General features: G+C 39.4%; 2 protein-coding genes across 8 annotated transcripts in view; both read left to right on the top strand.

The window, feature by feature from the left end:
* Nucleotides 1–1,175, top strand: part of LOC140495961 (ufm1-specific protease 2-like) — a 49,596-nt gene extending 48,421 nt beyond the window's left edge. For all 4 annotated transcript variants that reach the window (XM_072595306.1, XM_072595315.1, XM_072595332.1 and 1 more), the window contains one exon: nt 367–1,175. In XM_072595306.1, coding sequence (XP_072451407.1) covers nt 367–450 — 84 coding nt within the window. In that variant the 3' untranslated portion in view covers nt 451–1,175. The remainder of the gene's footprint in view (nt 1–366) is intronic.
* Nucleotides 1,176–3,408: 2,233 nt separating this feature from the next.
* The window catches only part of lrp2bp (LRP2 binding protein), a 33,076-nt gene continuing 20,356 nt past the window's right edge, over nt 3,409–16,128 (top strand). Inside the window, exons 1-6 of one of the 4 annotated variants that reach the window (XM_072595365.1) lie at nt 3,409–3,614; nt 5,978–6,053; nt 6,502–6,604; nt 10,119–10,185; nt 11,930–12,045; nt 14,580–14,693. In XM_072595365.1, the coding sequence (XP_072451466.1) occupies nt 14,658–14,693 (36 nt within the window). In that variant the 5' untranslated portion in view covers nt 3,409–3,614; nt 5,978–6,053; nt 6,502–6,604; ... (1 more) ...; nt 11,930–12,045; nt 14,580–14,657. Of the gene's footprint in view, nt 3,615–5,977; nt 6,054–6,501; nt 6,605–10,069; nt 10,186–11,929; nt 12,046–14,579; nt 14,694–16,128 lie in introns of all 4 variants that reach the window. The other 3 variants (XM_072595347.1, XM_072595356.1, XM_072595373.1) reach the window with 3 other exon arrangements.

The following is a 16,128-nucleotide window of genomic DNA, read 5'->3' as shown; positions in this document are numbered from 1 at the left end:
GAGGGCTGAAAAGTGGAATTAGTGTAGATAGGTCAGCATAGATTCGATGGGCCAAAGGACCTCTTCTGTGCTGTCTGATTGACATATTTGAATAGTTATGGATTGGTCATATGTTCAGAGATTCCGTTATTGGAAGAATTTGTGACGTTCAAACCAAGGTTGAATGCCCAAGTGCCTTCTCTTTCCAAATTCCATCTCCCTCTTCAAGCTGCTGTGTGAAAATGTCAAGGCTGCACAGTCATGTGACAAGCCTGACACTTCTATTCCAATTGCTGGTTCAGCTACAAAAAAAACCATATTTTATAAATATGTTTCAACTGTGCGAATTTGCTTTTGTTTTAAGTTCCCATGTTATTTGTATTTCAGGCAATTGAATGGAAAGATGAGGATTTCTGGGATCCATTGGAACCTTACAACCTCTGCCTGCCTCAGAGACCACAGGGTGTTTAAAGCCACCAGCACTTGAATACATATTTTTGTAATATTATGCCTGGAAAGTAACAGAACAGAATTTTCAGATGATCAGAACTCTTATAATTTTTGATCTTCAAATCAAACCAGAAATTGAATGTTGCTGTATGTACTTTATGTAGTACATCAATAAAAACAGGAGCTAAATGTATCTTTACTATTTTTTATTTTTAAAACTTCATATATAGGATAGGCAAACTCTAAATATACTCTTTTAACACTTCAGATTGTTACAAAAGGTATGGAGGCATGAATCAGTACCTCTCTTTTTAAACTTCTTGGTTGGTCGTAACAAAGATTTTTATTTCTAGCATGCAGGTGTATCACACTTCAATTAAAATGTGGTACTAGTCAAAATGAAATAGGCAAATGCATGGTTTTTTGAGTGAAAGAAAGACAAATATTATTACTACCCTGAGAAGAAGATATGACATCAAACATGGAAACAAAGTTTAAAACTAAGTGCTTAGCACAAAATGGTATAAAAATAATACGCTGTTTTACAAGTTCTTGGAATCTGAGTTATGACTGTTCAAACCGAGACCATGCCTTCTTAGTTGATGTTTTGTATCCTCTGCAGTACTAAAATTTGTAGAATCTTTGAGTTATAGTTGAATGAGTACTTCTATGATTTGTTTCATCACTAGTGCCAGCTTTTAAGATTTCAGGAAGGAAACTGAGTAAAAGAATCTTCTTGAACTTGATGTTACATCTCGGTTTTCTTTTGTCAGCCAAAATGTTCCTAAAATATAGGTAGTTTGGCACCATACTGAGGAAAATACATTGTCTTGCCATGGTGTAGTTATTTACAATCAACTTGTTCAGATGTTTTATGACACACCTGAAACAGGTGGGACTTGGACTCTGCCTTCTGGCTCAGAGGGAGGGACAGTACCACTAAGTCAGAAGCACTGTTCTTTCCAAGGTGTCTAGTTATAGACCACCTTTCTTGTTCAAATATGCAGCTTATCAAACAAATTAAGAGATTTTTCTTGAAGCCTGATTCAGTTGACTTGTTTCAATGTCTTTAAATAAAATGATAAATTTCAGTTCAGACATTTTCATTCATTACACGTTAGTTCCTTAACTTGTCTCATCCTGGGGTCAGGTATTCATTGCTTTCTTTTCAAAAACAAAACATTCTAGACCATGAAAGTCTCAGGTATTAAAATCAAATGATGGAAATTGGAAATTAATGATCAATATTTACCAAGATCACAATATTGCAACTAATTATTGAAATATGACTGAAATTTACCATTGATTTCTGACACTGAACTGACCAGACAAAAACAACTTGCATTCCTCTGACTTTTCTGTCCAAAAAGTCTGATGTTGGATTGGAGGATTCTGCATAATTCCTTTAGTCCATGAAACTTTGGAGAGAACAACAAAAAAAAAGTGAAGTCATGCCTTTTTACAAGTAAAACCTTAAAGCTTCTCATTGTATTTTTTTGTTATCCTTTTTTCTATTACACACACTCACAATCACAGACTGATCCAATTTCTCCAGATAGGCAAAACACCTGAGTGGCCAATGACAAGCAGACACTCCTGTTTTTAGCTTCTCATTGTATGAGTGAATAGGTGATTATATAATTGGGTGGAGTGTCACCTGAGTGGCAATCCAAATTAACTCAAGTCTACAGGGAGTTCATGGTATGGACTAGTGAGGTCAGATCACAGGGGATTCAGAACACTGGTGATGGGGAGTCAGTTGCATAGTTTCCCAAAAATTAAACTATGATTTTCTGTCAAAATTTCTTAACTGTCTGAAGTCTCCAACTCTTAACTTTCTCAGATGGTCAAGAGAACAGAGGAATTGCCTCCTAAAAATTAACATTTTCCAGGCACTTCCCACAGAGTTGGCGTATCTGGACAACCTGAGTCCTGGCATTTGAGCATCCAATTTGAGAGTCTGGGACCAGAGGATCTGGGCCATTGAAAGTTTTTGTAAATTACAGTTTAGTAAATTGGTTTAACTACTTGTGAAATCAAAGGCACTACTAAAACTTAAGAGATCTTTAAAGATGGAGGTAGAAATGAATACAAAAATATTGACATTTAGACTGTTGGTCCAATACTCAACTTGAATAAGTATGAAGTGAGATGTTCGTCATCTAGGTAAGTTATTTAAATTCTTCCAAACTGTATTGAAACAAGTAAATGTGACTAAATAAGTTTTGGACAGTAAAACTAAATCTTAAAACTATTTATAGCTGTTGTTTGTATTTGTGATCCTATTTTAAACTTGATTTTATGAATCATTTACATTGATGTAGGAGAAAATAGTAATGTGAAAAAAAATCTAATACTGTTGTGATGCATATAAAGTTAAAAATCACACACCAAGTTATAGTCCAACAGGTTTAATTGGAAGCACACTTAGCTTAAAGCTGTGTGTTTCCAATTAAACCTGTTGGACTATAACCAAGTGTTGTGTGATTTTTTAACTTTGTACACCCCAGTCCAACACCGGCATCTCCAAATCGTTATGCATATAGTTCTTGAAGAGTGAAGGATACATTGAAAAATTTAGATGCTCTGAAACATCCAGGACAGCCTTTTCTTAAGTTCCCACTTGCAGCCACAAATGGAAAGCAATATGATTGAGATATAAGCCAAAATATTTCTCGCACATCTTCTTGCTGTGGACTATGTCGTAGCAACCAATTAAATGTTTTCCACGAAATTAATTAAATGCATCTATTCCTCAATCGACACCCAAAACGAAATTAACACAAGGCCAGGTGGGGGGTGTTCCGGGTAATGGCGCATCCGGTTGATGGAAAAAGTTTTTTTTTCTCACAGCTACCGATCTCTGCAAGTTCCCGGAACCTTCACTTCCCAGCTGAAGACGCCAGGGCGCTGTAATGATGCTGCACCCGGTGCAAAACAATGGGGGCGGACTTCTGGGCAGCCTAGCAACTGCCGGGCGCGCTGTCTCCACAGCAACTGTCCTTCCCTGAGGACCGCCGCGGGCTGTGGGGTGGGGGAAGGGAAGGGAAGGGAAGGGAAGGCAGACAAGCGGGGCCACCGTGCGAAAGGCGCCCAGCGCAGGTGGGGGAGAACGGCCTGGTGGTACCTCTGCTGCCGTCGCGCCTCAGCACTGAGAACGAATACGTCATGAAGCAAATATTAATGTAGGGAGAGTTATATATGTTCACGTTAACGTAGATAAAATGACATGCATTAGTAGAAAATACGGTTTTGCAGGAGAAAATTGTTATTTAAAAATAATGTGAATGCAAGAAAAATGCTGAATGACTTGTGCCTAAAATAAAGAGTAATCTGTCTGGGGTACACTGGATGTTCCAATAGTGGTGCCCTGCTGTATAACCTGTGCCTAAAATAAATAGTAAAATATTTGGGGTACATTCGATGTTCCATTGGTGGTGCTGTGCTGAATAATTTGTGCCTAAAATAAATAGTAACGTGTCTGAGGTACATTGGATGTTCCAAAGGTGGTGTCCAGGACAACATTTATCTCCTCCCAATCAATCAGCAATATAAAAGCAGATTGCCTGTTCAGTTTCACATTGTGGGTGCTTGGGGCATCACAGTGGCTCAGTGGTTAGCACCGCTGCCTTGCAGCGCTGGGGACCCAGGTTTGATTCCATCCTTGGGCGACTGTCTGTGTGGAGTTTGTACATGCTCCCCATGTCTGCATGGGTTTTCTCCCACAGTCCAAAGATGTGCAGGTTAGATGAATTGGCCGTGCTAAATTGTCCACAGTATACAGGAATGTGTAATTTAGATGCATCAGTCAGGGGATAAATATAGCAGAATTGGTCTGGGTGGGTTATTCTTCAGAGGATCAGTGTGGACTTGTTGGGCCTGTTTCCACACTGTAGGGATTCTGTGATCTTTGTGTGCACAATTTGTTTGCTGTGTTTCATATACTAAAGCCACAACTACTTCTCAAAAATAGAACTCTTTGAAACTCATTTCATGTAATGAGGGCATTGCTGGCTAGGTTAGCATTTTTTGTCCATCTCTAATTACCGAAATGGCAGTTAAGAGTCAACCACATTGTTGTGGGTCTAAAGTCGCGTGTAGGTCAGACTGGGTAAGGTTGGCAGTTTTTTTTTCCCCTAAAGGGCATTAGTGAAATAGACTGTCTGGAAAAAAAGACTATCAGCAATGGATGCATGGTCATCACTTGACTCTTAGTTCCAGATATTTATTGAATTCGGATTCCAACATCTGTCATGGCAGGATTCAGACCCGGATCCCAGAACATGACCTGGATCTCTCTTTTTAACAGTCCGGTGCTAAGACCACTAACACCACCTCCCCACTACCACTTTCCTGGTTGTAAACTACTTTGGTCATTCCCATTAACAAGCAAAGGTTTATTTTGATTGGATTGATTGATTGATTTTAGACAGTATTGCAGATGATCATAGTAACAACTTCACAAAGATGAAAAGTATCTGCAATTCTGGAAGTTTTGTTTGCATCTTTAACCTAACAGAATGCAGTGGAGAAGATTTCAAAAATAATACATATGACGAATTTCATAACCAGAAGGCCTGCCAAAAGACTTTATTACTTCAAATAACTTTGGTACTTTTTGCTGTAACATAAAAAAACAATCTTTAGTGTGCACACAGCAAGTTCCCATAATCAATATTTTTTGAGAGCTAGTTTGAGTCTTAATCATTGGCTGGCACAAAGTACTTCACCATTGTTTTTGATATAGTGCTTCAGTTAAACATAAATTCTAGCTACTGTATATCCAATAGTGTAGCAATGCTCAGTACTACACTGAAATATCATCCTGGATTGTTTGTGAACCAAAAACTATTTCAGATGAAAGAACACAAACACTAATGCCAAGGAACTCCAGGGATCTTTAAAAGGCTCTTTTCCTCTATACAGAATTCATTGTAAAGTTGAGAGGTATTAGGTAGCAGTTGCCAGCATTTTTGGATGTTATTGGCTAATCATCATAATGACTAATTAGCTAAATAACAGATTAATTTTATGCATTGTCAGGCACAAGTTGATTTTTTTTCCCATTATTCATAAATGGTCTTGTATTTTTCTGAAGCAGACATTACTTGCACTATCCTGAAACATTCGTGTCATTGTCATTTGATTTCTCACGAACTCATGAAAGATGGCATAAGCCATACACTTTACTCAAGTTAGTAACAGAGTCTGAACTGTATAAACTGGATTTATTTAACTTTTGGTGTATGCACAAAACAACACACATAACAACAGTAGACCAACTTCACCTTTTAAACTGCTTATTGCTTAAATAACATTAAAATAAATTAATCACTCAGCCATGCCAATTGGACCACCCTAATTTTGTTATTTTTCTCATGGGTTAAATTCACTTTTTCCTTTCACTTGCAGCAAAACTGTCTTTTTGCTAGCTTCATTCTCCATCATTCTGCCTATCCCACTCCAGGGACCTGAACTCAAAGATGTGGTTGAACACTCCAGTGTAGTACTGCACCATTACTGAACTGTTGAGTGTGCTGTCTTTCAGATGAAGTGTTAAATCAAGGTCCCATCTGCTGTCTTAAGTAGACAAAGAGCCTATGGAACTATTTGAAGAAGAACAGGCAAGTTATTCCTGCCAATATTTATCCCTCAACCAACTTCACTCAAACAGCATAGTTGGTCATTACTACTTTGCCATTCGTGGGACCTTCCTGTACTGCATTGGCTGCATGTTTACAAAACCACAATCGTGACTCTACTTCATATAAATGACTGAAATAAGATAAATGTTGCCAAAGCTTTTTATCTTGCACTCATTAGGACAAATATAAAAATGCCAAATTTTAAACAATCACAACATTCTCTACAAGAGTGCTGAATGGCAAATCAACCCTGATGATAGGTCTGTACTGATAAATGACTTCAAAGGAGATAGTAATGTGCTTTTCCTGTGGTTGTGAAAGTTGTGATTTAAATGCCAGCTTATATATTCATAAATTATCCTGTAGCCTTTAAACTGTGGAATGCAATGAAATGGTTTTACACCTTTACTAATCATCTAATTTCCAGGTTTGATTATTTGGAATTGGGTGTTGTTCAGATCTCTCAAACATAATCTTCCTCGCTAAGTGCATCCGTACTGTATGGAAGGCAAAAGGAAAACTCGTCATCCGTAAGTTTAAAAAACAGCAGAACTGGGTAGCCATCTTAAAACATTCAGAGTTTTAGATTACCCGATAGCAGAGGTGACCAACTTATTCACATGAGGGGTAACATTTCATATCGGAGGGGAGTCTGAGCAAATTGCAGAACAGTAAAGGTTACCACAACAGTAAACATGAACTTTATCAAAAATACTCAGCAATAAATTAAACATTAATAATTTAAAAATAGTCATTAAAAAGTGCCAAACAGTAAAGCTTAATAATAAAGCCATTTTTTGACTAAGAAGCAAAACTAGAGAGAGAAAAAACAGCTTCAGTTCATGATCAGTGGAGAAAGGGATAGCGACTGGGTCTGCGCTAAGGAGTTAGGTTTAATGAGCACAAACTTTGGGTTGTCTCTGGTGGGGCACCACCTTTGCCAGAATTCACATGAAAGTAAATTGACTTTCACCATAAGTTTCCTTCTTTCACAGCCTACTTTTCCTCTCCTACACTTGTCCCTTTCCCTCTTTTTCTCTCGCCCCTTTCATTCTCTTACCTCTATCACTGTTTTTTCTTACTCTGTCCTCTTTAGTAATCTTTTGGCTTTGAGGCAGAGGCTTTCAGTTCCAAACGTTTCCTCCAAGCTGTTACCCCATCAGAAAACATCATGCAGTGAAATAAAGGTGGCCACATTTTATTTCCCAGACTAAAACCAAAACTGCAAAAAGCTTTTTGTTTAAACAGAAAAATTAGCAGGAGCTACCTGGTGGGCTGAATTTCATTCCTGCCTTCACCATGTGGCCAGACTCAGAATTACCCTTTGCTATATGACTGTCATTGCCTTCTCCCAGTGGTGTGACTCTCATCTCCTTAGCCCCCCTCCCCAAGCCAGTCTCCAGGAAACTGACCTATTCTAAAACCCAGCCTGCAGATTCTGCCACAAGCCCTAACCTTGAGCTACTCCTCCCACATATCTTGCTGATGAGCCCACCAATTAAGCCTGCAGCAGCACATGGGGAGAGGAAGGGCCTGGGGTGCAGAAGCTGTTCCTTACATAATCTCCCACTTCCACTTACCTGTATTTGAAATTCCAACTCAAATAAGATATGAATAAAATAAATTAAACTACAATAAACAATTAGTTTTCTTTCCTGGTCTATTCTAGTGTAAGGTTATGTTATAATTAATTATGACAACCATATTAAAGAGCTGCAAATCTGTCAACCAGTTGAAGCAGGTGTCTGCCAATGAAATACCATGTGTGGCTGGCTGGCTGCAGGTTTGGCACCTTATATATACTGTAAACAATGAGATAAATACATAGCTAAAAAGGTAAAGTCACCATAGTTCTATCAGTCCATAGGGCTGGCTCTCAGTGAGAGAGAGAGAGAGAGAGAGAGAGAGAGAGAGACAACTGGTGGTGGTTTTAACCTAAAGGTCACCATATCTCAGGAAGAGGAGAGATTGCGGAGGAGAGTCCTTCGTTGTAATATCAGCTGGTGTAGAATTTAAACCCACTCCTGTGGGCATCACTGCACAAAACAACTGTCCAGCCAACTGAGTTAAACCAACCCCCATACATATCTGGCAGGATAAAATGCTGTGGCAATTGTAAATATCACATGATCAGATGTCACATGAATTGCCTTTTCAACTTGAAATGTAATATGATCAGAATGTTGCATAATCAAAGCACAAAGTCTCTTCATTCAAATTTGGGAACACTGAGCGAGTTTCACGACAACTCAGTGTTAGTCTGAAAGTGGACTTGGACCTTGATCGGGTTACTTGAACAAAGAACAAGGAAAATTGCAGCACAGGAACAGGCCCTTCAGCCCTCTAAGACTGCGCCAATCCAGATTCTCTATCTAAACCTGTCGCCTATTTTCTAAGTGACTGTATCCCTCTGCTCCCTGCTGATTCATGTATCTGTCTAGATACATCTTAAATTACGTTATCGTGCCTGTCTCTACCACCTCTGCTGATAGTGTGTTCTAGGCACCCACCACACTCTGTGTAAAGAAACTTCCACACATCACCCCTAAACCTTTCCCCTCTCACTTTGAATGCGTAACCCCTAGTAATTGAGTCCCCCATTCTGGGAAAAAGCTTCTTGCTATCCACACTGTTTATACCTCTCATGATTTTGTCGACCTCAATCAGCTCCAATCCCAACCTCCGTCTTTCTAATGAAAATAATCCTAATCTACTCAACCTGTCTTCATAACTAGCGCTCTCCATACCAGGCAACATCCTGGTGAATCTCCTCTGCACCGTCTCCAGAGCATCCACATTCTTTTGGTAATGTGGCAAACAGAACTGTATGCAATATTCCAGATGTGGCCGAACCAAAGTCTTATACGACTGTAACATGACCTGCCAACTCTTGTACTCAATAACTTGTCCGATGAAGGAAAGCATGCCATATGCCTTCTTGACCACTTTATTCTCCTGTGTTGCACCTTCAGGGTACCATCGACATCAATTTTCTCCAGGACTTCTCCATTTACTGTATAGTTTGCTCTTGAATTGGATCTTCCAAAATGCATCACCTTGCATTTGCCCAGATTGAACTCCATCTGCCATTTCTCTGCTCAACTCTTCAATCTATCTATATTCTACTGCATTCTCTGACAGTCCCCTTCACTATCTGCTATTCCACCAATCTTAGTGTCATCTGCAGACTTGCTATCAGACCACCTATTCCTACTTCCAAATCATTTATGTATATCACAAACAACAGTGGCCCCAGCATGAAACGCCACTGGTCACAGTTCTCCATTTTGAGAAACTCCCTTCCACGACTGCTGTCTGTCTCCTGTTGTCAAGCCAGTTCTTGATCCACCTAGCTAGTACATTCTGGACTCCATGCAACTTCACTTTCTCCATCAGCCTACCATGGGGAACCTTATCAAATGGCCTTACTGAAGTCCATGTATATGACATTCACAGCCCTTCCCTCATCAATCAACTTTGTCACTTCCTCAAAGAATTCTATTAAGTTGGTAAGACATGTCCTTCGTGGCGCTACCAGCATTTTCCAATGATGACGGTTGGTTGGGGTGGGGAGGTTTGCATTAGGCAGACGGTGGAGTTGAAAAAACACTCCTGCTCCTCAGTTATGTTTTTTGAAACATGCGTAATGATCACTTTAGGTTTACTGAAGGGATTATTTGAAAGATTGTCAAAATCAATCATAGAATAAAAGTATTTCAGGCATCCATTCAGCTTAGAACATTGGTTCTTCAAATTGGTCTTACTGTCTTTATTTTACTCAGGCAAGACAGGTACAGTTGTCCACTACGTAAACAAGAATCCTAGTTCTAAAAGGAATTAGATTTTTTAAAAATGGAACGTATGAAGCAAAATTACTAGGGCTGTGCAGACAAATACTTAAATTGTTCTTAGTTCATTTGTAGGTTTTAATAAATAAGCATTTTTAACCACTGGAAGCTTGAATTTCAGCATGCTAATAATGAAATAAATTGCAGGGTGCAGTCAATAAATCGAAACAAATTAACCTCTGAACTGTTGCCTCAGAAGCAAACCAACAAGTGTCCGTCGTTGCAAGAGCGTGGGATCAAGAACAGCGCTGCCCAGAATTTAGGTAAATGATATAGGAACAAGAATGTTTTTAAAAATTTGAGTAGTCCTGTTGAAAATACCCTGGCAATTTCCTGCAAATGAGTTTGAATCATTCATTTGCATATGCTAGACTTGACTATAAAACAATAAGAAGTGAGATAATTGAGGTATTTAATATGTTCCAAGGGTTAGATATTGTAAATAGAAATCCCTGTGGTGTGAGAGTCCATCCAGTACTAAAAAATGTGTGAGCATTATAACAGAACATAAGGAAAATTAGAGCTAGCCCAGTCAGGGGTGAAATCAGAAAACAGTTCTTCCATCAAAGTTTTAGTGGAAATCTGGATCTCTTATCTGCAAAAAACATCATTTGAGGGTAGATGAATTGAAACTCAATATTGTGAGTCATAGGTTTGTCAGCAGTATAAAGGGATATGTAATAAATTGGGAAAATTAGGTTAGGCTACTGATAAGGCATGATATAATTGAATGGTAGAATAGGCTCAGAGGACTGCATAGTCTACACCTTTTTCAAATGTTGCTAAATGGGGATCAGTCCGTTCATTTGGCCAGATGGCTAGAGTGTAGCCCAAAATAATGCCAGCTGTTGTCATTCATCTCAATTTGCAACCTTAACCATCCCCATGCTTGGTGCAAAGTGGTGCCCCAGAAACCGCACAACCTATTCTCTAATCTGTTGTGGACTATGGGCTAATGACTTCTTCAGATACTGAAGCAACCCATGTCCATGTGCAGCAAGAGCTGGACAACATTTAAGCCTGGACTGATCAGCAAAAAGAAATAAATGCACCACACAAATGCCAGGCAATGACCATTTCCAACAAGAGACAAAGAATTTAATCATCTCTCTTTCAGATTCACTGTGTAACCACCAGAAGATTACCATTAGCCAAAAATCCCACCCTCACTCCTGAAGAAGGGTTATACCTGAAATGTTGACTTCTCCACCTACTGATGCAGCCTGGTTTGCTGTGTTCTCCAGCCTCCTGCTTGTCTTCTTTGGATTTGAGCATCTGCATTTTTTTTTTGCCTCTAAGAAATTGAACTGGGCCAGCAATACAAATGCTGTGCCTACAAGAGCAGGCCAAAGCCTGAAAAATCTACAGTGAATGCTCCATGGAGTTTCTCCCACTATCTACAAGACACAAGTCTGAAGCATGGTAGAATAGTCACCACTTAGCTGGATGGTTGCAGCTTCAACAATTGTCAAAACTTGACACCATTGGGACAAAGCAGCCAGCTTGATTGGCAACTGATCCACTACCTTCAGTATTCACTCCAACACCAATCCACAGGGGCAGCAGTGTGCACTATCTACAAGACGCATTGCAGCAACTCTCAGGCTGTTTAGACAGTTACGACACTAAAATCAGGACACCACCATCTGCAAGTTCCCCTTCTGGTTACTCACCATCCTGACTGGGAAACATATCACTGTTCCTTCAGTGTTGATGGATCAAAAAACTGTTACTCCCTAACATCACTGTGGGTTCACCTACCATCCATTCACTGCAACAGTTCAAGTAGGAAGCTTACCACCACTATCTGTCAGGTAATAAGGAATGGATACTACAAAACACATGGTTAGAGCAAGGAAGCAGGTTCTGAATTGTCGCCAGCCAGAGTTCTGTGCTGTTAGCTCCCAATAGCCATCTACCCCATTGAGCTGACTGACTCCCCCAAGGAATCTGTTGTAATGTGGAAATACGGACTTTACATGTGTATTTTTGTACTTTTACATTCAGCTAAAAACTTCAAGAAAACCTCTGATGTGAAAAGGGCAGATGCTATCTTAAGGAAACGAATCAATGATGGAGATTTGCAAGCAATTTTCCTGCTGGGGCAACTCTACTTTGAAGAGGTAAGATAATAATTAATAAATATAGCCAAAAAGAAGCTATTAGATTGTTAATATATTATGCAGATGAAAATCACTATAATAATTTGTTCTTTTGTTTTTTTTTTATCTGCAATCCCAAACTAATAGTTTGTATCATATGCTTCCACATCAAATTTTGTCATCAGATTTATGGAGTGAACATCATTATTGTAGGTGATTATTGAAAATCAAACTTATTGCAGGCTAGCTTTCCTTTTCTTCAAGAGAATTAAATATTAAGCAGAGCCTGCAATAGGCCAATTTTTTATTTTTATATGATTATGTGGACATTCATGGACTGTAATCATGTTACAGTCTTTGTATCCTGGAATTTTGCTCCTTTTATTTTGCTGGTAACTTTTTTTGGTTGATTCCTTCAACCTAGCAAGTCTACACAATAAAACAGTAAAGACAGTTTGCTGCTAACCATCTGCCATTATCATTCATGCCAAACATGTAACAACAGAGTATGTTTGTCCTGCAGAAGGAGCCCATTTAGCCCATTCAACCCCAAATTGTATAATCTTTTGATTCAATTATGTACTGGATGATATTATCTCAAAAATCAATCAAATATTAGGCTAAAATAAAATATGTAGCATAAACTTTACTATGAAGTTTAATTGTTAAAAAAAATTAATGCGTAAGAGAGCAGTTTACTTAAAATTTTGTACATTTGGTAAAATTATTCTGCAGTTGGTAAGTAGATTCTGCAGGTAGACATCCACTTTCCTAAGGGCAGGAAGGAGGCATATTCCACATCCCAATCACTTTTGGACAACTTAATAGTAAAAGTTAAATAATTCCTAGCTGTGGAGTTGGAGAGCAGAGGTGAGTCTTCAAGAGCACGTGCCCTATGCCACACAAACTGACCCATAGAGGCATTGATTACCCCAGGTGTGACCACCCAACCCTCCAGCCTTTGTAATCAACTTTGCCTTCCTGGATCTACCTAATTGTTCTACCTCCTCTGCTAAGCCCACCCTTCTTTGAGGACTCGAAAAATCCTTTGATCCAGAGCGTGTTGCAGTCACAGCAATAACCACCCCTCCTGCTAGTGGCTTCCGGGCTAGCAGAGGCAAGCTCACCTCTGACCTGATGGCCAATTAATTGGAAACACTTCTGTGAAATCCTGGCCAGTCTTTTCAAGACTGAATACGATGTCAACTAAAAAATAATGAAACCAACACAAAATAAATAGCTGGATTTTGCAGATTTGTGTTTCCAAATCCAACTAAAATATCAGTCTAGCTCCATCCACAGTATGCCAACTGTCCTGCAACCATTTTGCACTCAGCTGGTCTAGGGTGAAACTCTTATCGAAAGTCTCACCTTAAAAAAGGTAGTGGCCAATCTAATCGTAGTGCAGTGCACCTTCCAAACCCATAACCACTACTATCTAGAAAGACAGAAGCAGCAGCTATATGGAAACACCACCACCACCACCATTTACAAGTTCCCCTTTAAGCTCGTCACCATCCTGACTTGGAAATACCGTGACACTGATGGATCAGTGATTTATCAGAATCATTCAACTCTGTCCTTTCAAACCAATTGGACAATGGTACTGCAAGAAGGCAAGCTTACCACCACCTTCTCAAAGGTATGTAAGGGTAGGCAGTAAGTGTTGGCCCAGCCAGTGACGCCCGAGGGTAAAAAAACGGTTTGAGCAGTTGCCATTTCAGTGACTCCAGTTTGGTCCACAAATAGGAAGAAGTGTTGAAGCAAGTGGGACAGAGGGTATGCACAGGTTGTTGATGAGGCCAGTATGGCAGTCCCCAGCATGGATGTGGGCTTATATGTCTGTGTTGAGCACAGGGAGTCCTGAAATAATTGACCCCTCCTGCCCTGGCACCTCCTGCTGAGTAAAAGCTCAGTAGTCACCAATTTAGTGTGCGCCTTTCCCCATTTGGGTACAATAATATGGGACTGGATGAATCAATGGACTGACCATTAATTGGCTACTTAAAGACTTCAGTAGACCCCAATCTGAGTGATTTGTACAGTGGCTTCACTGTGCCTTCACTCCATTGGCATTGTGAGTGTACCTATACCAAACGTACTGCAGTAGGTCCAGTGGCTAATTTTCACCACTGTCTCAGGGACAACTAGAGATATGCAATAGATGCTGTCCTAATCTGCAATGCCCATATCCCTCAAACAAAAATAAAAAGTAGAGGTAGATGGAAAGGCAGGAGACAGGCCAGATGCTGCACGCCTCCTCATCCATCTCCAACCCTTCATACTAGCAGAGAGGTCTAAAGTCCAGCTGAAGGTTAAAGCCTTTCTTATTGCAAATACTGTTGCTATTTCATGACCAGATGCTGCTACTTAATGGTCTCGGATCTTCCTAAATTAACTAACTTGACTTAAAAGTAAAGACTAAGACCCAAACTTAAAGTCAAATTCTCACATATATGTAAGAAGGCTGACTGCAGGAAGTAAGCTCAATGTTTTTTAAAAACAAAATTGAAAATTATTCTATTGTTTGACTGGCTTTTTTATGTATGCTTTAGGGATGCTTTGAAACAGCTTTTGAAGAGTTTAACAAAATTAAAGACACAGACTTTCAAGCTCTATATCAGCTTGGTGTGATGTATTATGATGGCTTAGGCACTAAGGAGAATCCTGTGAGTAAATAAACTACTGTTACTATCTGATGTGTTTCAATACCATATTTTTGTGTGCCAGTCAAATTACAAAATCGAGTAAATTGGAGAATCACTCCCCTATTCAGTGAACATTCAAACATGAAATGGGATCCAAGGACCATTTGTCCCAACAAGCTTTGTCCCGTTCAATAAGAACAAGGCTGATCTGTTTGCATTTCAAAGTCCATATTCCCATTTATACCTGATAACCCTCAGTTGACCTGCTAACTCTCTCTTTAAAAATGATGTCTCTTCCACAACTTCCCGAGGCAGAGTGTTCCAAAGTTTCTCAACCCTCAGAGAAAAGAATTCTCATAGTCCTGATGAGGCAAACCTAATTTTGAAACAATGTGCTCTGATTCGGCAATAACCTACAACAGGAAGCATCCTTTTTATGTTCACCTTGGTAAGATCATTCAGGATCTTATACACTCCAGTTAAATCACCCTTCACTCTTCTAACCCCAGTAGAATAAAGCCTAGCTTGACCAATGTATTCTCCTTAGACAATTCTGTCATTCCAGATATCGATCTAGGAAACCTCCTCTGAACTGCCTCCATTGTATTTACATCATTCCTTAGATAAGGAGATCGAACTGTACTCAGCTTTCGAGATGTGGTCTCACCAATGCCCTACATAACTGAAGGAAAACATCCTTAGTTTGATGTTTAATTCCTCTCATAATAAAGGATTGCATCCAATTAGCCTTCATGCTGTACCTGCACACCAACATTTTTGTGACTCATGCACTTGAACATCCAGACTTCTTTGCACCTTGGAATTCCATAGCTGCTGTCTGTTTAGGTAATATTCTGCTTTTTTGTTCTCCCTGCAAAAGAAAACAACTTCACATTTTCCCACGTTACACTACTCCATCTGCAAGTCTTTTTCTTCTTCACAACATACTTTCCTACCAATTTGGTGTCACCGAAGAATTTAGCTACCATGCCTTCACTCCCCTTGTCTAAGTCATTTATGTGAACTGTAAAACATTGAGGTCTCTGCACGACTACATTTGTCCAAGTCAGCCAATTTTTTATCCATGTTAGTCCTTACTCCATATTCTTGCACTTTCTACAATAGTATTTTGCCTTCTGGAAATCCATTAATTCAACAGGCTTCCGCTTATCCAAAGTGCATGGAGTTCAAAGAACTCCAAAAATTGAAAATTACAATTTCATTTTCAAAGACCTTGCTGACTGTTCCCAATTATCTTGAGTTCTTCTGTCAGCGTGCAGCTTTAATCTCTAATTCTCACACCTCCACAACATAAGTCAGCCTATAGTTTCTTATTTACTGTGATCCTTCTTGAATAAAGGCACCAAACTTGCTACTTTCTAGTTTAATGGAAGTTTCCTAAATCTTGGGAATTTTGGAAAGGTAACACTTCTGAAGTGCAGACAGTTCTTTACAA

The sequence above is a fragment of the Chiloscyllium punctatum genome, chromosome 2 (assembly GCF_047496795.1).
Source record: "Chiloscyllium punctatum isolate Juve2018m chromosome 2, sChiPun1.3, whole genome shotgun sequence".
In the NCBI taxonomy this organism is placed as follows: Eukaryota; Metazoa; Chordata; class Chondrichthyes; order Orectolobiformes; family Hemiscylliidae; genus Chiloscyllium; species Chiloscyllium punctatum.
This window is presented reverse-complemented; position numbering and strand designations above follow the sequence as displayed.